The sequence below is a fragment of the Tenebrio molitor genome, chromosome 8 (assembly GCF_963966145.1).
Source record: "Tenebrio molitor chromosome 8, icTenMoli1.1, whole genome shotgun sequence".
In the NCBI taxonomy this organism is placed as follows: Eukaryota; Metazoa; Arthropoda; class Insecta; order Coleoptera; family Tenebrionidae; genus Tenebrio; species Tenebrio molitor.
The window spans coordinates 14,774,881-14,796,623 of NC_091053.1; the positions used below are offsets into that span (position 1 = coordinate 14,774,881).

General features: G+C 38.6%; 2 protein-coding genes across 4 annotated transcripts; one reads left to right on the forward strand and one right to left on the reverse strand.

The window, feature by feature from the left end:
- The first annotated feature begins 131 nt into the window (after positions 1–131).
- On the forward strand, positions 132–21,617 carry PH4alphaEFB (prolyl 4-hydroxylase subunit alpha-1). 3 transcript variants are annotated; one of them, XM_069056711.1, is made up of 10 exons: positions 132–293; positions 19,387–19,583; positions 19,636–19,787; positions 19,892–20,251; positions 20,309–20,472; positions 20,522–20,758; positions 20,804–21,028; positions 21,079–21,144; positions 21,192–21,357; positions 21,407–21,617. In XM_069056711.1, the coding sequence occupies exons 2-10, from the start codon at positions 19,396–19,398 to the stop codon at positions 21,490–21,492; spliced, it is 1,644 nt and encodes a 547-aa protein (XP_068912812.1). In that variant the 5' UTR covers positions 132–293; positions 19,387–19,395; the 3' UTR covers positions 21,493–21,617. The 3 variants fall into 3 exon arrangements, with proteins under 3 accessions (XP_068912812.1, XP_068912814.1, XP_068912813.1); XM_069056713.1 differs by having other exon boundaries at positions 19,916–20,251; XM_069056712.1 differs by lacking the exon at positions 132–293 and adding an exon at positions 18,496–18,655.
- Positions 7,914–9,878, reverse strand: LOC138137362 (uncharacterized). Its single transcript, XM_069056714.1, has one exon. The coding sequence runs from the start codon at positions 9,509–9,511 to the stop codon at positions 8,324–8,326; it is 1,188 nt and encodes a 395-aa protein (XP_068912815.1). The 5' UTR covers positions 9,512–9,878; the 3' UTR covers positions 7,914–8,323.
- Positions 21,618–21,743: the final 126 nt, after the last annotated feature.

The following is a 21,743-nucleotide window of genomic DNA, read 5'->3' on the forward strand; positions in this document are numbered from 1 at the left end:
CTGATGACGGCCACCTGCACCGTCCCCGCCTCCGGCCGCCCGTCGCCGCCGCCAGATGCCGCCCACCCACTCTGGGGCGCTCCGTCCAACCGCAAACCATCCACCAGATGGCCGCACCTCCACAACAACATAAACAATCGGCGTTATTTCGGAACACATGTCGACTGGTGCGAACACATGGTACATATAATAAAATCGGTGTTACTCATTGCGGACCAGTCCGACGCTGCCGGCAAAAGTGAGTGATCGTGTCCCGTGCTGCATCCTGATATGGTCATCTGACCGACGAAGAGGTGAGTAGACCGGTCGGGGTGGAGCTTGGAGCTTTGCCACCAACGGGGTGGGTTGCGTCGAGATAACGCATCTGTCAAATGTGACAGTCGGTTTGGCTCACGGGAACAAATGAAGAACAATCGAGAAGGCTGCGACGCTGTCACTTGTCTAGATCTGGAGTCGTCGCCCTATATTGATGCTCGTTTGTTATGATTAGGACCAATCAAGCGGTCGGCAGTCGCATCATAAGTTATTCACCGCTCAGTGCTCTATTTCTGGAGCATTCTTGTCGACATTTATTTTGGTTTTTGCTGTTGCGGTAGGAATTTTGATTGATAAAACACAGCTTCTGAGTAGCATTACGCAAGCGAATTAGTTCTTGGTGCGTACGTGATGTGTACTTCCTCCAGTTGTGATAGCAGATTTAATGTTATCGCCGGCCTCACATGTTACAATAATTATTTTAAGTGGGATGGTGGGTTCACTGGATTAGTAATCTTTGACTTGTTGTGCAACATCTTGTTGTCGGTTATTAATTTAAACAATTTGCTTGGCCCTCGATCGGTGTGATTGTTCCATATCGATTACTCTCAATTGTCGTTAAAATTGATTTATACTGATACGATGACATTAAATATTAAATTAAAAATCAAATTTATCAGTCACACCAACAAACTGTCTGTATTCATATTTGCCAAAAATGCTACATTTATAGTAGTGTTGAAAGTAATTACATGAGTGAGTTTGTGAATGTTTCGGCGAGTTTGTGATCATTGTGTATGTTTTCACATGAAAGTGATTTTGTTTGTTTATTTTCTTTAAATTCTCTATTAAGTGTATTTTAATGTTTACTTTATTCTAAAGACTGAATAACAAACATTACTAAATTTTTGGTTGAATTAATAAAAAATAAAGGTGAAGGCGAGTTTGTGATTAGTTTGTGATATAAATTTTTGTGGACGTCGTGCTGCAATTGAAAACCAAAAGTGCAAGTTTTTGAGACCATCTTTGGCAACATTTGACAAGTTGTAAACAATCCTACTGGATTTTTGAAAGATATTTTGAAGCTTTTTTGTAAAACCAGATAATTTTCTTTTTGAATAGTTTGTGACGATTTCGTTTGGGACGATACAATAAATGGAAGAAAATGGTGTCACCCTTGAGTGAAATTTGGAATGATTGAACGCTTCCAGAACAATACTGTTCGTAATTTGAGTCGAAGACAAAGCACAACAAATCAAAATGTAAACTTCACGGTAATTAGACTTTATCGATAATTGCCGCATCGGTAATGATTTTACCAACCACGTGCAAAGAAGCAATGCCATCAAGGATTTATTAACGGGGAGACAATGATTTTTGCGTCCCACCGGATCTCACACTCCATTGGAAATCTCGCACGCGGTGTTAACAGCGGCACTAATCACATTTTCATTGTGATAATCACGATAATCAACAAATAATAACAACAATTTCGTTGCAACCGCCAGATGAGTTTGTTACATCCGCGTTTATTCATCCGCAGAGCGGAAAATTGCCGACTACAAGAGAGAATTAAAAAAAAAACAATGATTATTTGGCGGATTGCGTTGTAATGAATTTACGAGATATTGATTGATTTTAAGTCTTCAAGTAATTAATTTTTTCGATAACAATAATTATGTATGTATTCACAAAAACAAATTATACCGGCAATTGCCTATTTCGTTAAGATTATTTTATTTTCTTAATTGAATTTTTTGAATATCTTTCTCTTGTCCTTGCCCAAATTCTCTTAATGTGCTAGATTGAATGTCTTGTAATGTCCAAATGGAGTATTTCACATAAATTGCTCGAGTCCTTTGAGTTTAGTTTGTGATCGTCGCGATTTTAAAATAAAGTTAAAGAACTGACTGACAAGTTGTACGAATTTACATTACATTTTTGCGATGGTTTTGTGATAGTCATTTAATTATTACACCTAAACTTTTGACAACTTCTAAATAAATGTTTTTTTCGTGCCTCCGGCCGGTATTTGGTAAATTACAGATCTCGAAATCGTCCAGAAACACATGCATTGCCGGCCTAGTCCGGCTAAAAGTAGGGATTTTGAGTTGTCATCGGTTTCGGTTGGCATTTGTTATCAGAATTCTATCAAACGTCAATGTTTGTTCTGTGGATGGCTCGTTAAAAATGTTTTTCTATTTATAACAACGTACAAACTACAAAGAAGCAATATTTAACTAAAATTAATTAATTAAAATTACGTTTCGAGCCACTTCTTGAATATGGGCTGGTGTATTTATTACAACAAATGTTTCAGGAAAATGTCAAAAACAAAACAAATTAATTAAATTTAATAAATGTCAGGAAACAAGAGCGATGTTGATTTTAAAATTTAAATGTTTAAATGTAAGTGTTGCCAACACAAAAATAGTCCCTAATACCAATTATTAAAACAAGTGCTTTAACTTCCATTTAACAAAAATCCGCAGAAGTCGGCATGAAAAATTTTGTCTATCACACGTCCAGAAACTGTTTTGCGAGCATTCGTACTTACAATACTCGTCTATCGACTCGTACTGCAAACGTACTCATGCTCGCAAACGTGCAGTTTCTGGCCTTGTGATACAAATAACTATTATTGCTGCCCGTGTTTATGCCCAGCGATTCCCCGAAAGGAGAGCCCCTTCTGACATGATTTTTAAGAATTGGAGGGTCAGTTGACACCTAATTGGCTTCCCGTGAAGTTATCAAAGCAAAGGGTAGCCACGGATGAGGAACACGAAATAGCAATCCTTCAAATTTTTGAGGAGGAACCACATGTGGGGCAACGCGAAGTGGCAAAAAGGGTAGGCATTAGCCAGTCTTCTGTTTGCAGAATTGCCAATGAAAATAAGTTTCATCCTTATCATATCACGTTGGTCCGAGGGCTTACAAATCATTTATGATCAAAAAAATTTGGAAAATGTGATTTTCAGTGATGAAGCATCTTTTAGCAACAATGGGGATGTACACAAACATAATCGTCACTATTAGTTATGCCCAGAATAACTCTCGCTGGATTTGCGAAAGACACTTCCAGACGGTTTATTCTACAAATGTTTGGTGGGAAAAAAATTATAGGACAATTTTTTTGCGAAAGAAGAAACGGTCTACTATATTTAAATTTTCTGTAAAAACTTCTGCTAATTTTGTTGGAGGAGTAGATTTACACAGAAGACAAAACATGTGGCTCCAACAGGATGGCCGCACCCCCTCATTTCCACCGAGATGTGAGACGCTATTTAGACACTGTGTACGCGAATAACTCCACTAAATTACTCTTTATGGGGAATGGCCAAAGAGCGTGTCTACCAAACAGCTATCAACAGTAGAGAATAACTGTCGCTTGTACAGGGTTATTATAAATGATTGTAGTCGAAGCAGGGATGTCCATGTTATGAAATTTTTGCCGGTTTCATGTGAACTGTCAATTTTTGACGCTGTCACTGTCATTTTTTAGGTGAAAAGTGCCGTGGTGAGAATGTTTTTTTTTAATGAACGATTGAATCCAAAAATATTGAGTTGTTTTGCAACCAATTCTAAAGATGTTGAGTAGTTTTGCACCCAATTTAACTTCCGTGTGAACGGTGTGTACTCACTTATTCACATCATTTTGATGTTTTTTATATGGAGCGGCAACCATAAATTTTACATTCAGTTTTTACGCTACTTGGACTACAATCATTTATAATAACCCTGTAGATCTGTAACGCCAGCGATGCCAGTGGTGGGGAGCATTTTGAACGTCTCCTTAACTGATTCATTTAATTTTTACGTTCTGTTCGTTATTAAAATGTCAAAAATTGACAATGATAATGATTGATAGGCATCCTGGATCAAAATTGTAATTTTTTAAAAAAGTTTCGCAAAATAAGTTGCGAAAATGTAATGTTGGATGCATCGAGAATTTGGTCAGGCTCATTATTCCTCGTGAATCACCCTGTACATATTTCTTTAATGCTTTATTTTCCTCTATAGTTGAAATATATACACATAAACTTAACTAAACATAAAATAACAATTCCAAAAATTTCTATTTCCATACTTAAGTAACGTTTTTAATTCCTATACCAACCCCTCTCCTTCTCTAACTTTTCCCTCCTCGTCCATATCTCTTTCATCGATCTTATCTCCCTTCCGTCTTCATGCAGTATATCTCCCCGTTCCTTTCCATCCTTCTCTCTCATTTCGCTCCATCCATTGCACATTCTGCACCTTCTTTCCTCTCCTTCCATCCAATACCTGTTTTCTCTCTCCTCGTTCTCACATCTGAATCTCGCCATCATTTTTCTCTCTCTTGAAGTCTCTCCCCCCAGGTACTCCGGAATTTCCTGTCATACACCTCTCATAATCCCTGTTGTACCTTGATCCTTTGATTATCTCCCTTCTTTCTTGCTTGTCCGTGTCTTTGTCCCTTTTACTCAACTATACATTCATCCATCTTCCTTTTGCTCTCAATCTTTCCACGTCTTCGCTGGCATACCCGTTTCTCTGTAGCATTCCATCAGTATCTTGCACTCTTCCCTTCCATCCATTTTCTCCTCAAACTTTGCCGCTCTCTTTACCGGTTTCACTCTCAGCCTACTCCTCTTGCACTCTTCCCTCACTATGTAACCTGGCGTTTCTCTGTCCAGTCCTAGCACCCACCTCAAATTTTTTTCTTGCACTTTTACTACCTCCTCTTGTTCCTTCCATCCCCAATTCTCTGTCCCGTACATCAGTATACTCTCTACCAAATATCATCAATCTCCCACTTTCTTTCTCCTATTCCTCATACAATACACATCCCACTGCCTTATTTGCCTTCCTCACTATCTTTCTGATGTGGGCCTTGCCCGTGGCCCTTTTGTTGGACCTGTAACCCAAGTACTTGAACTCGCTTATTCATTCTATTTAACGTCCTTCCCACTTCCACTCATTCTCTTCATTCGTCCACTTTTTCTTGTTGAACACCATCATTTTCGTCTTCTCAACATTCAGTTCCAACTTTTTCTTTCTCACATACTTTGTCAGGCTCTTCATCATTTCTTTCATTTCTCTTTCACTCTTTGCCACTATCACCAAGTTATTCGCAAGCGCCAGGCTCCAAACTTTCTCCCTACCCACCACACTCCCTGTATTTCTCATTGTATGCAGGGTGTATCTGAAATAGGTGTGTTAATTTTAACCAGTGAAAGAACTTGCCAATTTATGAAACTTTTCTCTGTAACATTTTGCAAAATTCGCAAAAGTATTCCAAGGTTTTTTGTGCCCCAATTTTTACCAAACGAGTCGTTTTGTGTGTCTAGTCTCTATTTTTTGTAACCATAAAAATTTTAATCATATGTAATTGTTTATTTTTTTTTTTTTATAACAATGTAACTTTCTCGCAAGGTTCCGTTTCTCTTGCAACAGAAAATGTTTGCTCTTACCCATAGGCGGGTATACACTTTGATGACTAATTTATTCTAAATTTTAATTCAATTTGTAATGCTTTTTCGTAAAAATGTTATAGAGAAAAGTTTCATGAATTGGCGAGTTCTTTCTCTGGTTAAAATTAACACACATATTTCAGATACATCCTGTATATCTTTAAAATGAGTATGTTTTGTTCCTTTGTCGTACTAAGTTTAAAAGACCAAACCAGATTTCTATTGCTCGTTTTAACTTGAATAATTTGTGATGTCACGACAACATCACAGGCGGTTTTCATCTTCCTGTTTCCATTTTTATCAACGTTGCAAAATCTGCAAAAAAAAAACAATTACATACTTACATATCAAATGTGCCAGTTTATGACAAATATCTTCAAGATAAATTTGTGACCGTGAAGGTTTATAAACTCATTGTTAACTCCATATTTATTTCATTGCGGTACCTCTTTATTCCTCCTTCATCCCAACTAAAAGAGTTGCTTCTAAATTGCTTCCAACACTAGAACAAACATTTTTACTGTTTGAATTGAACTAAAACAAAATTACGAAAATTTCTTTCGTGATTTATTACCTAACCGGAACCCGACTCTTAACCTCTCTTGGTAATAAGACTAATGGAGAATCAATTTTCTAATGAGATGACAAAATAGATGTGACCTTGACCGTACAAGAATAAAAACTCCAGGAATCACACATTATGTTAAACTAATTGCTCGATTTACGAATTTGCAACAATACCAACCACTAACGTTAAATCTCTTGTGAAATCGTCAATTCTCAACTAATTTGTTTCATTTTTTTTAACTTCTTTCCAGCATTTACTTTTTTATGATTATTTTCACTACAACTTTTGTCTGGCGTAACAATCAAATTAAAATCTTCCGAACTGAAAATTGGAATATTTTACGTGCACATCTGGTACTCGCTGTGATTATTTCACCGATATTTTTATTTTCCAAAATTGGTATTTCATTGTAGGCCGACGATGCCACACTTTCACCGCTTTCCATTTATTATCGGGAAGACACACGTTTTGTATAAAATTCCTATCTAAACAAATTATTCCATTAGGCGTCCATAACGTGACTCTATTGTTTATCTGAGTGCAAAAAATCGCACATTTACCATCTCACCACAAAAGATGACGCCCCAAGGGTTAGTTATTCGTGAAACGAACTAATTTTTATTTTTAATCAGTAGACTAGTGCGTGATCAGCTAAAAAGATTTTCCTCCGCTCGAGTGGAATTTTTGTTAATCACCGTTTTATTGTTGCAATTTCGTACGGATTATTGAAAAATGCAGTCGCATGTTCAATTTTTTTTATTCGTGTTTAATGATCGTTTTTAATGGAAGAGAACAATGCAGCGATTGGAAATGGAGGTATTTTGCGATTTTATTGTTCAAGAAAAAAAATGAATGAAACGTTTTTGTACTTTATCGTAGGCCAAAAATAAAATGGCAGCGATCGAAAATACTATATTATACAGGGTGTTTCTGAAATAGGTGCATTAATTTTAACTGGTAATAGAACTCGTCAAAAGGAACAACTTTTCTATCTACCATTTTGCCGAAAAACGATGTTTAATTCCAAAAAAAAATTGGAGAGGTTTTTCACTAAAATAGCCCTACGCCACTAAATACTGCAATGGCTAATTGAGATCAGCGCTAATATGAAAAAAACGTTCATTTTCATCCAGAAAACGTGTTTTAACGCAGAAATCGAAATTTAAAGAAATCTACCCGTATAGCAAAAAATCCACTTCGTAAGAATCTGGTTGTTTCAGGTAGCTTAGTTTTGGAGATATGAACGGTTTTAGGAAAATCTGTCCGACTTTTTTAAGCCATTAGGCAACGTTTTTCGCCAAAATGGCAGAGAGAAAAGTTGTTCCTTTTGATGAGTTCTATTACCAGTTAAAATTAATGCACCTATTTTAGAAACACCCTGTATAACACAAGTAGAGGATTCACAGTCGTTCCCTGGGGCGCACCGAGGATTTGTTTCCTTTTAAACCCACCAAATTTTTTTAATGTACCGTAAACACATTGGCTTCCAAAAGCTTTAACAACTAGTTTTGCCGAAAATAACTTTCACATTTTTTTTACAAGAAATCTCAATTATCCATTTAATTATTTCAAGGCTTCCAGCCGCTCAACTTCCTTTGAAGATTGAAGTTTATTTTTAGCTCCCCAGATGAGAATTATCAATGATTAATTGCACTGATGTTGCAACTTCTCTACTTGCAGTTCCCATTCAAATATTTCTAATCTTGCAGAGCGCTCTCAGACATTTATCAATCCATTGTCGAATTGTTGTTATTTATATTTAATATTTTTATTTGAACACAATTGTAACTCCTTCGAATTTGTCGCCAGTTTATTACCTCTCAAGTTTTATAACCTTTTTATTCTCAAATTGAACACCCTACTACTTACAATCTACATAAAAACAATTAATTATTGATTACACAACAAACTACAAATCACAAATACACAATTGCGCATTAAATCTTGTTAGTGAATGTTGCAAAACAATTACATCACACTGTCGTGTTTCCGATAAGAAAAATCGTACCATCTATGCTAAACCTAGAGTCAAGGTGAACGCGAAGACTCAACCAGCTCTCTTCGTCGTCTTGGGAGGCTTCAGCAGCCCTACCAAGAACACCAAGTTGTCTTGGACCCTCCGCACCAACCCCATCTTCCCCAACCAAAGGAAGACGAACTCCAGGAGTAGCGCAACAACTCCAAGCGCGTACCCCCCCAACAAAACCCTGAAGCTCTCCTCGAAATGCGCCAGTTTGAGAACCACGAGTTTATCTTCTTCTTCCGGCAGGATGGAGTGCCTCACGTTGCTGCGTTTCGCCTCTTCGAACCACTTCACGGGGAGACCCCTTTCGACAATCTCGCGACCCCAGTAGGTCACGGTCTCGGCGATGTGGGTGTCGTTGCGGATGTAGAAAGTGACGAAGAGCGAGAGGTAGCCGGTGACGACGCTGAAGTGGTCGAGTAGGGTGGTTTCCGAAGGGTGGGTCTCAAGGAGCGACTTGAAGATGCAGGTGCCGTTGTCTTTGGCCAGTGCTGTGTGGTTCAACATCCACACCTGGGTATCGTTTCGGATGAAGAGGCGATCTTTGGCTGTTGGCATTCCTCGCAGGACGTACGTGAGGAGATACAGTCTTTCTACCTGCCAGTTCACTTCAAATTTGAGACTGGTACCGTGAATCTTCTCCAATCTATCCACTTTAACGTCGTAGGAAGTGTGAGCGAAGATGTTGCTCAGATTGCCCAGATAAATCGAGTCCATACTCAACGAGAAGAGCGAGTAGAAAACCAACAGCACCCTGAGAGAGACCCACGAAGGCAAAACACTCACTCCACCTCCGATACTCACTCTGAAGACGTCAAAAACCACATCCGAGAGTGCAGCCTTTTCGAAATCTTGACACAAAGAGAAGATGTAGAAGAGCACGATGATGACCACAATCCCGGTGAAGATTTTCTTCCACAGTTCCAGCCTGAACACCACGAACAGTTTCGTGTAGGACTTGAGCTTCTTGGGCTTGGGGGCGGTGAATCTCAGATTGTCGTTGTAGACGACCGGACCGAAATCGAAAGGCGTGGAGACGGTGTCGTTCATCATGAGATGCCCCAAAGCTACATCGATCTGGCGCGTTTTTAAAGCCCACGCGAGTTTGTGATGGGTGCCGTTCGAGACGAGTTCGTGATCGTAGGGGTCGGGTTTGTGATAGTCGATGGTGAACGCGCTCATCCGTGCGATCAGCTCGAACATCGATACCATTATTCCGGGGATGAGGGGGTCGCTGAGATTAGTGACGAAAGGCGGAGAAGTCACAAAACCGACTCTCACTCGACATCTACGAAAGATTCGGACCTTGCTGAAGAGGTTTTTGGGGTAGGTGCAGTCGGCGGTGTTTGTGACAGTTCTGTCGCAAGGGTCGCTCCTGAAGTAGATTGTCCCACCCCTTATCACAACCAATTTTGTGATTTCGTGTTGGTAGGCAAGATCAAAAACTTCTTGGAGTGTTTGTGACCCCCCACTCACAAATACGTACTTACTTTTGGGGTCAAACCTCCCAAACAATTGTCTCAAATTTGTGATGCCCTCCACATACACAACAAAGTTTTTTGATTCGAAGTTTTGGAAGTTGCCTACTCCAACCACGTAGACAGGAACTTCCGGGACGTAAATCTCTTGTGATTGGTCTTTCACCACAACCACTCTCGTTTCGTTTTGGAATTCTCTTCCGACCACTAGTTTGACACAAAAGTTGTCATTCTTGTCAAAATCGAGATGTGCCCCAACGGACGACATTTTCAAAATGGCGACCAACACCACGACAAACATTTTTCTTGTGTCTGGTCGACCACAAAGAAAATTATGTAAATTTCTCTGATGATTTATGATCGAACCTGAAACTGCGTGTCAAGTTCTTGTAATAAGAGTAATGTAGAGTCAATCCTTCTAATGGGATAAAATGGATGTGGCCTTGACCCAACAAGAAAAAATCTTCAAAGGCGACAATTCACAGGTCCTGTACTCTCAATTACCAACTCCGTGTTAAACATCTCCACTTTCACCTTTCTCCCGATTGTCATTTTTTATTTTCACCGTGGTGGTTGCAGTTCAGGGATAACTAGATGCAAATGAGCTGTGCCAACTTATTAGTTATTTTCCCTCTTAGTGTGAAAAGAGAAACGGGTGTCGTTTCTTTTTCGAAATGTTATCATTTGAAATTGTGTTGTATAATAACAGTCAACAATACTAGGAAGTTAAGTGTTTTAAATGACCTCGTTGCCAATGAGATTACGCGTTCGTCTATTATCTTAAATTTTATGGAATATACGGAGTGTCACAATAATGAGGGGGACAACGCAATGCGATCATTATGACTGGGAGTAATGTCACACTTGCATGTGTCACGTTGCATAAATGTTGTATTTGAAACGGGGAAATTTGTAATTAATTTTTCGTCATGAATATTTATTTATCTTGAAGTGGGTGTTGAGACACCATTGTGGGATTATCAATGGCGTACTACATATTATATGATAATAAATTAAATATATTTTGACAATTTTTTTGCATAAATAATATTTTTTATTACATATCGGGTGTTCATTTAAATTTCTGGTCAAAGTTGGCGTTGAAGAGTCGATTGTGAATACACTACGGATTACGGCTCACAGATCAGCTGTTTAAATCTTACGTTTTCACACGAGTGGTGCGTTCACAATCGACTCTTCAACGCCAACTTTGACCGGACATTTAAATGAACACCCGATAGTTTGATAATTCAATTTTGATTTATTTTTTCCAAAGAGATTTCATTATTTCTTTACGAGACACGTAAAAGGTGCACGGCATCGAGGCCGGATTTATTTTTTAAGACATTATTACTATTGATGCATTCTTTTTTAATTTTACAAACTTGAGTCGAAAACGACTGTAGCTCTAGACATTGAGGAGCAATACCTACTTGTTCACTCGCTTGGAATATTCGCCGACCACCTTTGCCAACCAGAGGAAACCATCAAGCACCTGGTGAAAGTGTTCTTGAAGATTTTCGCAGCTTCCCGGATTTACACCTTCACTTTTTCGGCGTGACCTCTCCGTTATGCAACCATTGCGACTTGACCTATCGTTTTTATTTTACGATTTCAGCGAGAATTAATGACATTTTGAAGATTAAATTCTCCGGAAATTTTGGACCTCTCCGATTACGAAACCCAATTTCTCGCAGAAACCGCCGATCAGTTCTGACGAAGGCGCAATTATCGTGCGTTTTTTTATCTTGATGGGAAGTTAATGATTTGTGCAATTCGCAATAACGTAACGATTTAACCGAGTGCGATTTGGGAAAAATGGGACGATGGGGATTCACGCAGTGTGGAGATGGGTACAGCGATTGTAAAATTGTTTTTGGGAAGTGTGGCAGAACGGCTTCGTGTTGAAGAAAATCTTGAAGAGTGTTGACAAGCGGCACAACGTGTACCGATTCCAACAGGGCACTTGGTGCAGGAGGTTACTCACCACTTCCAAAAGCTTCAGATGGGGTTTGGTAATAAATTTGTACCATTTCGTACAAACTGTTTGAATTTGAGACGTCGACGTGTTGGATTTGACGGCTTCAAATCTGGTGCATTTGTCGCAAGTTGGGGTGTTCCGCAAGAATCAAATTTGGGACCTTTGTTATTTCGACATTTACAACTAGATGGTCAAAAGTTGTATAATTTTTTACTCACATGCGTATTTCAAAACTTTAGCCAAAACACAATCTGCCCCACAAATTTATTCGATTCAGAACAGATAAACTTCAGTTATACAGGATGTTTCTGAAATAGGTGCATTAATTTTAACTGGTAGTAGGAACAACTTTTCTCTGTGCCATTTTGGCGAAAAACGTTGCGTAATGGCTTAAAAAAGTCGGAAAGATTTTCCTAAAACCGTTCATATCTCCAAAACTAAGCTGCCTAAAAACCTGAAACAACCAGATTCTTACGAAGTGGATTTTTTGCTATACGGGTAGATTTCTTTGAATTTCGATTTCTGCGTTAAAACACGTTTTCTGGATGAAAATGGACGTTTTTTTTTCATATTAGCGCTGATCTCAATTAGCCATTGCAGTATTTAGTGGCGTAAGGCTATTTTAGTGAAAAATCTCTCCAATTTTTTTTTTTGAATTAAACATCGTTTTTCGGCAAAATGGTAGATAGAAAAGTTGTTCCTTTTGACGAGTTCTATTACCAGTTAAAATTAATGCACCTATTTCAGAAACACCCTGTATGTACTGGATAACTTTTTCTCAAAGCTAATGTTAATTCATCTGTTGGTATATTTAAACAACTTGAACAATGAAAATTGTTCGAGATAAATTTAAGCTTTTTAGAAATAGGAAAAAATGGTTTATCCAATATTCGATATTCGTGTTTTGCTAGTTAGTTTTAATTAAGTAAACTGGGCTATAACTAGTATGTTGTTATAACCCACGTTGCCATTAGCACCGTGGGTTATAACATACAAAACCCACGTTACCATTAGCACCATAACCCATCGGGAGCAGATTTTCATTAATAATGTTATTATCTAAAAAATTTTGAATATTGGATAAAACGTTGTATGGTATACGTGGGTTATTAAGTACTACACACTCGAGGTAGGTAGGTATGTAGGTTACAAATATCTCTCGTGGGTAATATCTTAAATAACCCACTTATACCATAAATAACTATTTCGCATTTTGTACAGTAATGAACTATATCACTGTAAGTACTCAAAATCGTACAGTATAATAGGTCACTTTACAGCATAGCAACCATGACTGTACGATTTTGAGTAATATGTATTCAACGTCTTTACGAACAAATTTTAATATTTTTAAAATGCGAAAAAATAGTATACGCTCCTCGTCAGAAAAGTGATTTTACTGGACTCGTATGGCATTTAAATACTCGCTAACGCTCGTCTAGTAAACTTCCACTTTTCTGAACTCGTAACGTAATCTACTATTTTGATATTTTTTTACCCCGTAGATTATGATTTTTTATTTCACGCTCGAGCGCTTTGGTTATTCGAACTGGATCGTAATAATAACATTATGAAAAAAATAATTTATTGTTTTATTATACAGGCTCTCGTATAAAAAACGGCTCACGCTGTAACTTTGCTATTGATAACCCAAATGCAAAAAATTATACAGGAAACGAAATCTACCTATTTATTTTTCAAATGGTAAGGTATAATTTGTTTATTGATTTTGTTAAAAAAAAAATTCTGATTGTAATGTCATAAAAAAATATACCCTTTGATATTTGAGAATCTTTTGTGTAAATGGATTTTGATAAATTTGACAACTTGTCAAAACGAAATGTCAAGCTAATTTTAAAGATTTTGAACCTAAGGGGCTCGTCGAACAAAAAAACGTCGTCTTCAACTCGTTTGTCTGTAAATTGGGCTCTTTTTAGCACTCGTGGGCCTTTAAAACGCAAGTGAAACGAGCCAAAAAAAGCCCAATTTACACACGGACTCGTTAAAAGAACTATAATTTGTTTAAAAATCAAAAATCCACCAACACTGCATTCTACCTCGAAAATTCAACCGACAACGTCGCCAACTTTTATTTTTACTGTGTTTGGAAGTGTCAGAAAAACGTGGGGTTATGAAATAAAACTGTTGACAGTCGTTTTGGTCGTAGTTCATCGTTTTTTTTTAATTCTTCGAAGCACTTAATGAGCGCTCAATTTAATTTAGCGGTTAAAAAATTCCTTGTTTTTCGAGGCATTTTTATAATTTGATATTTGTGACAAACTGAAGGTGAAATTTTGGCGGAAGGTTGGGCCAACCCAAAAAAAATGAAACTTATTCTAGGGATTTCTTTTTTTCTGCCAACATAATTCAACAAGTGGTGGATTTTTGATTTTGAAACAGATTATACTATTACATGTTTGATTAGGTTTACAATTTGTTTTTATATTTCAAACTTTTTAGAACGACGAAAATGGATTATTTATTTATAACAATTTTCACTGACACAATTTGTGTAAAATTTACAATAATGTTGTCAACTCAACATTTCATATTCTGGAATACTCTAGTGAAAATTTCTAGTAAAACACTTACACATTCTTGTCCAATTCTCTGTTTTAAGTTGGCAATTGTGTGTATTGATTATTTAAAAATGGGATAAATTTTGAAAAAAGAAATGAAGTAGTGGTGATCGAGGTGGACTAATATCCTGGGATGTGAAACCATGCTTCGTCGCTAAAGAATGTTAAATCCAGAAGATCGTTGATCATTGTCTTTTCATAGTCTCACACTTTCAACAGTGTACGGGATTCGTTTCGTTAATCTACCACTTCCTGATTTTCTTCGAATGCTGTCGCCTTCACGAAATAATTTTGCCACATAACTGAATATGTTTATAAAATGTGTCTCAATCACAGTAAAAAGTTAATTTTTCAACAATTTCGTGAAGACATTTTGGAGCTTCGTATACCCGTACAGCGTATTTATTATCTTGTTGGTCGTTAAGGAAGTAAGGTTCAATCATAAATGTCTCGTGTTCTTCGATGAACCCCATTTTGGCGCAAAAAATATTTGCTTTTGTTCGAGTCAAAAAACACTCCAATCATAAAGGAAAGGTGGTCTTGAAGAAGACTTATTTTTGGTAACAAGCGACAAAACAAGTGTTGGAACGGAATTGAAAGACACCAGAAAGCAGGTTATGTTATGTTAAAAATTGTCACGGTCTAGGGACTTTAATTGTGAACGCACCACTCGTCAGTCTGCAGAGTAAAAACTCAAACAACGCAAGAAGTGAGGTTAGATTTAAACAGGTGATTCGTAATCCGTGGTGCGTTCACATTCGATTCTTCAACGCCAACTTTGGGGAGAAATACCTACCGATATAACCCAAATATCTCTAGAAATAACGAAGATATCGGAACAATGCAACAATTATTTTATTTATTTAGTAAATACATAAGTAGATATTTATTTTAAATTTACAGCCAAAAACCCAAATATGATTTAATTGTGTAAAATTGTGCTATAAATATTTACTCCAAGATTGTTTATCAATATCGTGAATATTATAAATAAACAAAACTGTTTTTAAAAATTGCTATCTCGTTCTTCTTTGTTAACTGTTTAATAAATAGCAAAACAATGATTATTAAAATTTTATAATTTTCCATGTTATTAAAAATTGACAATGATTGACAATTACTTCTAGTTGGCTTTAAAATTTTCTTTATCGTATCATTAACGATTATGATCACTTTATGTTACACATCTATTGATAATTATGAAGTCCATAATATTCGAATAACTCAGCTTCCTTAGTTACTTATAATACGTTAGTTAGTCATAATACATTACACAATACGTGTAAAGCTTGAAATATAACTCGAAAATTATGGGATTTAAACAACGCTCGGACGTTGTGCAGGTGACTCGGCTAATCGCCTCGTCACCTGGCAACATCCTCGCATATTATAAATCCCATAATCTTTTCGTTATATTAATAGCTATTGTAGCATCGAGACGCTGTGAATTTGTTCACAATTTTTAGACATGTGTCTTTTTATGAGCCACGCGGTTGAAGAGTCGATTGTGAACGGATTACGGATCACGGATCAGCTGTTTGAATCTTACGTTTTTACACTAGTGGTGCGTTCACAATCGACTCTTTAACGCCAACTTTGGCCGGAAATTTAAATGAACACCCGTTACAATTTTGCTTCATCTTTTTTCTTTATTTTAATAGGTTTTATCTTGATTTTTTTAATAGATTATTTCCTTCATGTGTTTAGCAACCAATTGCGTGACAAATATTGACCAATAAAACGAGAAAACAAAAAATAACCCAATAAAATTTCTCTAAAATGCACGTGCAATAATCTGATAAAAAATGTCGGTACCTGATTATTTTTTTTAATACATTATTTTGAATAAAAAGGATTGGAAATAATGCGTTTGGTTTCATTCTATTCAGGAAATAATCAGCCGTATACCCCTCGTGCAAAATTTTAATATCGGCAATTTTTTTGTTAATGAACTCAAACATCCATAAATTATTCAGTCAGAAGAGCAATTATTATCAAATAAGAGCACGAGACGAAGTCGAGGTCTTCTGAACTCATTTATGGATGTTTTCGTTCATTAGCAAAAAAATTTCCGATAAAAAATTTTGCACTTGGGATATAATATGTGATTATTTAAACGATTTTCCGAGTATTTTCTCCCGTGCAAATATATCTATCAAGATCTAATAAATCGATTTGTGCCAGGTATATATTTCTTTTTTACTCTTACAATTAATGTAAGCAAAATTTTACTTTGGCTGGATTACTTCGTCACCTGATTTAATTCCTTCTAACTTCCTGAATGAAAAGACAAAGAGATCCTAGATGTGTTTTTTTAATCCAAACATTTTAAATTCTAGATTTGTTCCCCTTGAGCCAGTCATTCAATTGTGTTCGTATCTATTTAGCCAACTGTTTCCAACAACCTAAAAACCTTGTCCCTGCTCTTCAAAAGCTTGTCATACTATTTAACCGTTGCTTTCATTGTAACCTTTCTCTGCAACTAGCCATACAGTGTGCTATTGTTAACAGATTTAACAAATACACGACTTAAAAGTTTTTCAACGGTAATTAAATGATTTTAAATTTATGACACTCGCCCACCACACCTGCCAAAGATAAATGTTTAACGTAACAATATCACAACAATAAAATTATTATTTCAAACGTTATTGCGGTCCAATCAAAATAACAAAGGCGCTTGAGCGTGAAATGAAAAAAATCATAATCTACTCAGTAAAATGCGAGAAATCAATTGCCAAAAAATTGTCTCTTCTCTTTTTTTTCTATTTTTGAAGAACATATTTATCTCGAACAATTTTCATTGTTCAGGTTGTTTAAATACACCAACAGATGAGTTAATATTAGCTTTGGGAAAAAGTTATCCAATATAACATCACCTGTTGTTTTATAAAGAAGAAATCGTGTGATGCAGATTGTGTTTTGACTAAAGTTTTGACATAGGTACGCATGTGAGTAAAAAATTATACAACTTTTGACCATCTAGTTGTAAATGTCGAAATGACAAAGGTCCCACATTTGGTCCTTGCGGAACACCCCAATTTACGACAAGTGCACCAAATGTAAAGCCGTCAAGTCCAACACGTCGACGTCTCAAAATCAAACAGTTTGTACGAAATGGTACAAATTTATTACCAAACCCCATCTGAAGCTTTTGGAAGTGGTGAGTGACCTCCTGTACCAAGTGCCCTGTTGGAATCGGTACAAGTTGTGCCGCTTGTTAACACTCTTCAAGATTTTCTTCAATACGAAGCCGTTCTGCCACAGTTCCCAAAAATAATTTTACAATCGCTGTACCCATCTCCACGCTGCGTGAATCCTCCTCGTCCGATTTTTCCCAAATCGCACTCGGTTAAATCGTTACGTTATTGCGAATTGCACAAATCATTAACTTCCCATCAGGTTAAAAAACGCACGATAATTGCGCCTTCGTCAGAACTGATCGGCGGTTTCTGCGAGAAATTGGGTTTCGTAATCGGAGAGGTCAAAATTTCCGGAGAATCTTCAAAATGTCATTAATTCTCGCTGAAATCGTAAAATAAAAACGATAGGTCAAGTCGCAACGGTTGCATAACGGAGAGGTCACGCCGAAAAAGTGAAGGTGTGAATCCGGGAAGCTGCGGAAATCTTCCAGAAGAATTTCACCAGGGGTTAGTGGTTTCTTTTGGTTGGCAAAAGTGGAAAAATGGTCGGGGAATATTCCAGATAAATGAGTAAGCAGGTTTTGCTCCTGAATCTGCAGCCACAGCAAAAAGTGTATAGAAAATAGTTCTTTCAAATGAATTATCATTACTTCATAGAAATCTCCGTAGTGATAACGGCGTGTCCCCTTCTTACAACAATCCCCTCATTACAAAACTGTTAAATCTTGTTGCGCCAATCTGACATTACACCTCTTCCTGCATCATTCCTCTTTTTATCAGAACCTCTTGCATCGATCTTTCCCCAAAAAATCCTCATCATTGCAATTTGCTTGTCCTCGCCGCTTCACAAATCGCTACTTTTCGTTTTGTTCCCTGTCATTAACCTTTATTGTCGCTCAGTTTCGGTGTTTAATTCTCGTTGCATTTACATCAACACCATCGATGCCCCACTCTCCAATTAAATAAATCCCAGGTAAAGTTTAAAATCGTGGATTGCGCCAACCATTGTTGCTGTGGAAGTCATAGGATTTGCATAAAAATTGTTATTGTGAGGTGTCATCTTCTGGGAGAATCGCAGCGGTCTTTGTCTTCGATAACAATCTGTGTAAACTTTTGGATAACATTTAAATTAACTGTTGCGCCACTCGAAGACATTTTATGACATTATCTAGAAGGTTGGTGGAGTATTGTGCATCTGGTGCGGTGGGAATTTATGTAATTGGTTGATCAGAAGATGATTTGAGATTTTGTCGGTCTTGATTGGTGAGTGGCGTGCTGGTTTTTTACTATTAATTAAATTGGTAAATGCCATTAGAAATTAGCTACTAATTAGAATTTTCGTGGGATAGCATTTTATGTAATGACCACATCATTATCCAAATCAATTAAGCATGTTCCAAGAGTACCAAAGGAAATAAATTGGCAACCAACAGAGATACAAGAAGTTAACAATTAAATCAAGAGACAGAAATAACTCTTCTTTAGTCTTTACTACACATGAGTCTTCACTTTTCTTCTTAAACCATGTAGTAACAACACACCGTTCTTCTTCATTTCTTTCTTCTTCACTTGACACACTTGCGAGACATTTCGCTCGCTCAAATCTGACACCTAACACTTGGCATTATGTGAATGCTGATGAGATGCAATCACTACGCGACCTTGCATGTCACATCATCATAAACAAACACCGCCTCCAGCCGCCAATACCGTAACTGACTGTCAGTGTTAAAAAAATTGTTGAGATCTCGCCGTCGAAGCTTCGATTCCTACAGAGAAAATCAATCGGACCGCATCATCGCTTAATCTTACATAAACACGACAAATCGCGATTTCATCCTGAAAAACTGTTGACTCTTGTGCAACCCGGCGGAAAGAAACCTCACGATTGTTGCTTTTTTTCCAGACGGACAAAATGGAGACTTGTTCCTTGTTCGTGTTGCAAGCGATTTTGGTGTTTTGTTGCTCGCTGAGTACCGTCAGGAGCGAGGTGTTCACGGCGCTCGCCGACCTGGAGGACCTCTTGGAAACCGAGTCCCTCCTGATCAGCACGCTGGAGCACTACATCAAGGCGGAAGAAGAAAAGTTGAATTATCTGAAGAGGTTGGTGTTACAATCAGATTATTAATTGTGGAGTGACGAGTGTGATTTGCAGATACGCGGCCATTTACAAGAAGCAGTACAACAAGGCTGCTGAAGACGTGCAGTTATACGTAGCCAATCCGATCAATGCTTACACGTTGGTCAAGAGACTGACCACTGATTGGAAAGAAGTCGAGAACTTGATCAGTACGGACGTCAATTCAGGTAAAACGATTTTGTTTGAATTCATTCATTTTCACCGCTGTCAAACGTCATTATCGCTTGGTGTTGGAGTGTATTACTGGTTGCATATCTGTCAACATGTCAAGTTGTCAGACGAGCCTCTTTTCCAGATTATTTAGCCAACATAACGTACATCAAAGAAAACATGAAGTTCCCCACCGAGGAGGACCTCAATGGAGCCGCCGTGGCCTTGACGCGCCTCCAGGACACTTACCGTTTGGACACGTCGTCCCTCGCGAGGGGCGAACTGAACGGGATCAAATACAGTTCGGAATTGTCCGCCGCCGACTGTTTCGAATTGGGGCGGCAGTCGTACAATAATGGCGACTACTACCACACCCAGTTGTGGATGAGGGAGGCGGACTCAAGACTGAAGAGGGAGACGAACGTGACGGTGGACAGGAGCGACATCTTGGAGTATCTCGCCTTTTCCACGTACAAACAGGGTTGGTGGCGGTTTTTTTCAGTTTGACAAGTACTAAGGGGGGCGGGGGCGCTTTCAGGAAACCTTGCCTTGGCTCTAGACTTGACCAACAAGCTGTTGGAAATCTTCCCCGCGCACCCGAGGGCGGTGGGGAACAAAGAGTACTACGAAGATGAGTTGCAGAAAGGTGTAACCGATAAGAGGAAAGGAGATGATGGGGCAGCGGTAGCTGATACAGATCCGGTAGTATAATTTCTTGTTGCGCCCCCTTTTACTTGCGGCATTCTTGTAGAGCAAGGCCGATCCTTATGGGCGCGAATTCTACGAGCAACTCTGCCGGGGTGAAATCTCCCTCCCCGAGGTGGAGAAAGCCAGGTTGAAGTGCCGCTACTGGAACAAGAACCACCCCTTCCTCCTCCTCGCCCCTTTCAAAGTGGAGGAAGCGCACCACCGCCCCGACATCTTCATTTTCCACGACGTCCTAGCCGACAGCGAAATCGCAACCATCAAGCGCTTGGCCCAGCCGAGGGTAGGTTAGTCCCACGTTGCCACCACTGTCTCACCCCCACTTTAGTTCAGGAGGGCCACCGTCCAGAACACCGACACTGGAGAGCTAGAAACCGCCCACTACAGAATCAGCAAGTCCGCCTGGCTCAAAGAAGAGGAACACAAATACATCGCAGACGTGACCCGGAGGGTCAGCGACATGACGGGGCTGACGATGTCGACAGCGGAGGAACTGCAAGTTGTCAATTACGGCATTGGGGGGCACTACGAGCCCCACTTTGATTTCGCCAGGGTACGATTTTCCCGATGTTTTGACCCTCCTGAATTCGATTCTTTTCACAGAAAGAAGAAACGAACGCTTTCAAAGCTCTAGGAACGGGGAATCGCATCGCGACGGTCCTGTTTTACGTAAGTCGAAGTGTCAAATTTGACAGGTGTAACGTCAAATGTTGCAGATGAGCGACGTGGCGCAAGGCGGCGCCACGGTCTTCCCGGCTATAAGTGTCGCCCTGTGGCCCAAAAAGGGGGCGGCTGCGTTCTGGCACAACTTGCACCCGAGCGGTGACGGCGACAGGTTGACCCGCCACGCCGCCTGTCCCGTCTTGACGGGGTCGAAATGGGGTAAGGCGGACACATATAGTGAGTTTGTGTGGTAATGTTGGTATTGCAGTGTCGAATAAGTGGATCCACGAGCGCGGACAAGAGTTTTTGAGGCCGTGTACTTCAAACAGACCACCTGATTACCTCGTGGCGTAACCGAAGACTGTTCCTACCGTTTTAGCGTATTTAGTTCGTGCTTTAATCAAAGATTATCTTAGAATTTAATTTATTCGAAGATCGTGTAAGCTGTTTATTAAGGAAATAAAGTCCTCATTTATTAATTACGTTTATTTGCGGCGGAAGGGGGTTGGTCACAGTACAAAATGAATCCACCACTACTACCAACACTTATCGACAAAAATACCTAACGGTGGCGTAGTTTTGACAGGTGTGTAATGTGTAATTTT

Coding starts and splice junctions, on each gene's coding strand:
- LOC138137362 (XM_069056714.1), bottom strand. CDS start 9,511: ATGGTATCGATGTTCGAGCTGATCGCACGGATGAGCGCGTTCACCATC.
- PH4alphaEFB (XM_069056711.1), top strand. CDS start 19,396: ATGGAGACTTGTTCCTTGTTCGTGTTGCAAGCGATTTTGGTGTTTTGT. Junction 19,788..19,891: donor CAGTACGGACGTCAATTCAG/GTAAAACGATTT, acceptor CAACATGTCAAG/TTGTCAGACGAGCCTCTTTT. Junction 21,029..21,078: donor CCCACTTTGATTTCGCCAGG/GTACGATTTTCC, acceptor TTCTTTTCACAG/AAAGAAGAAACGAACGCTTT.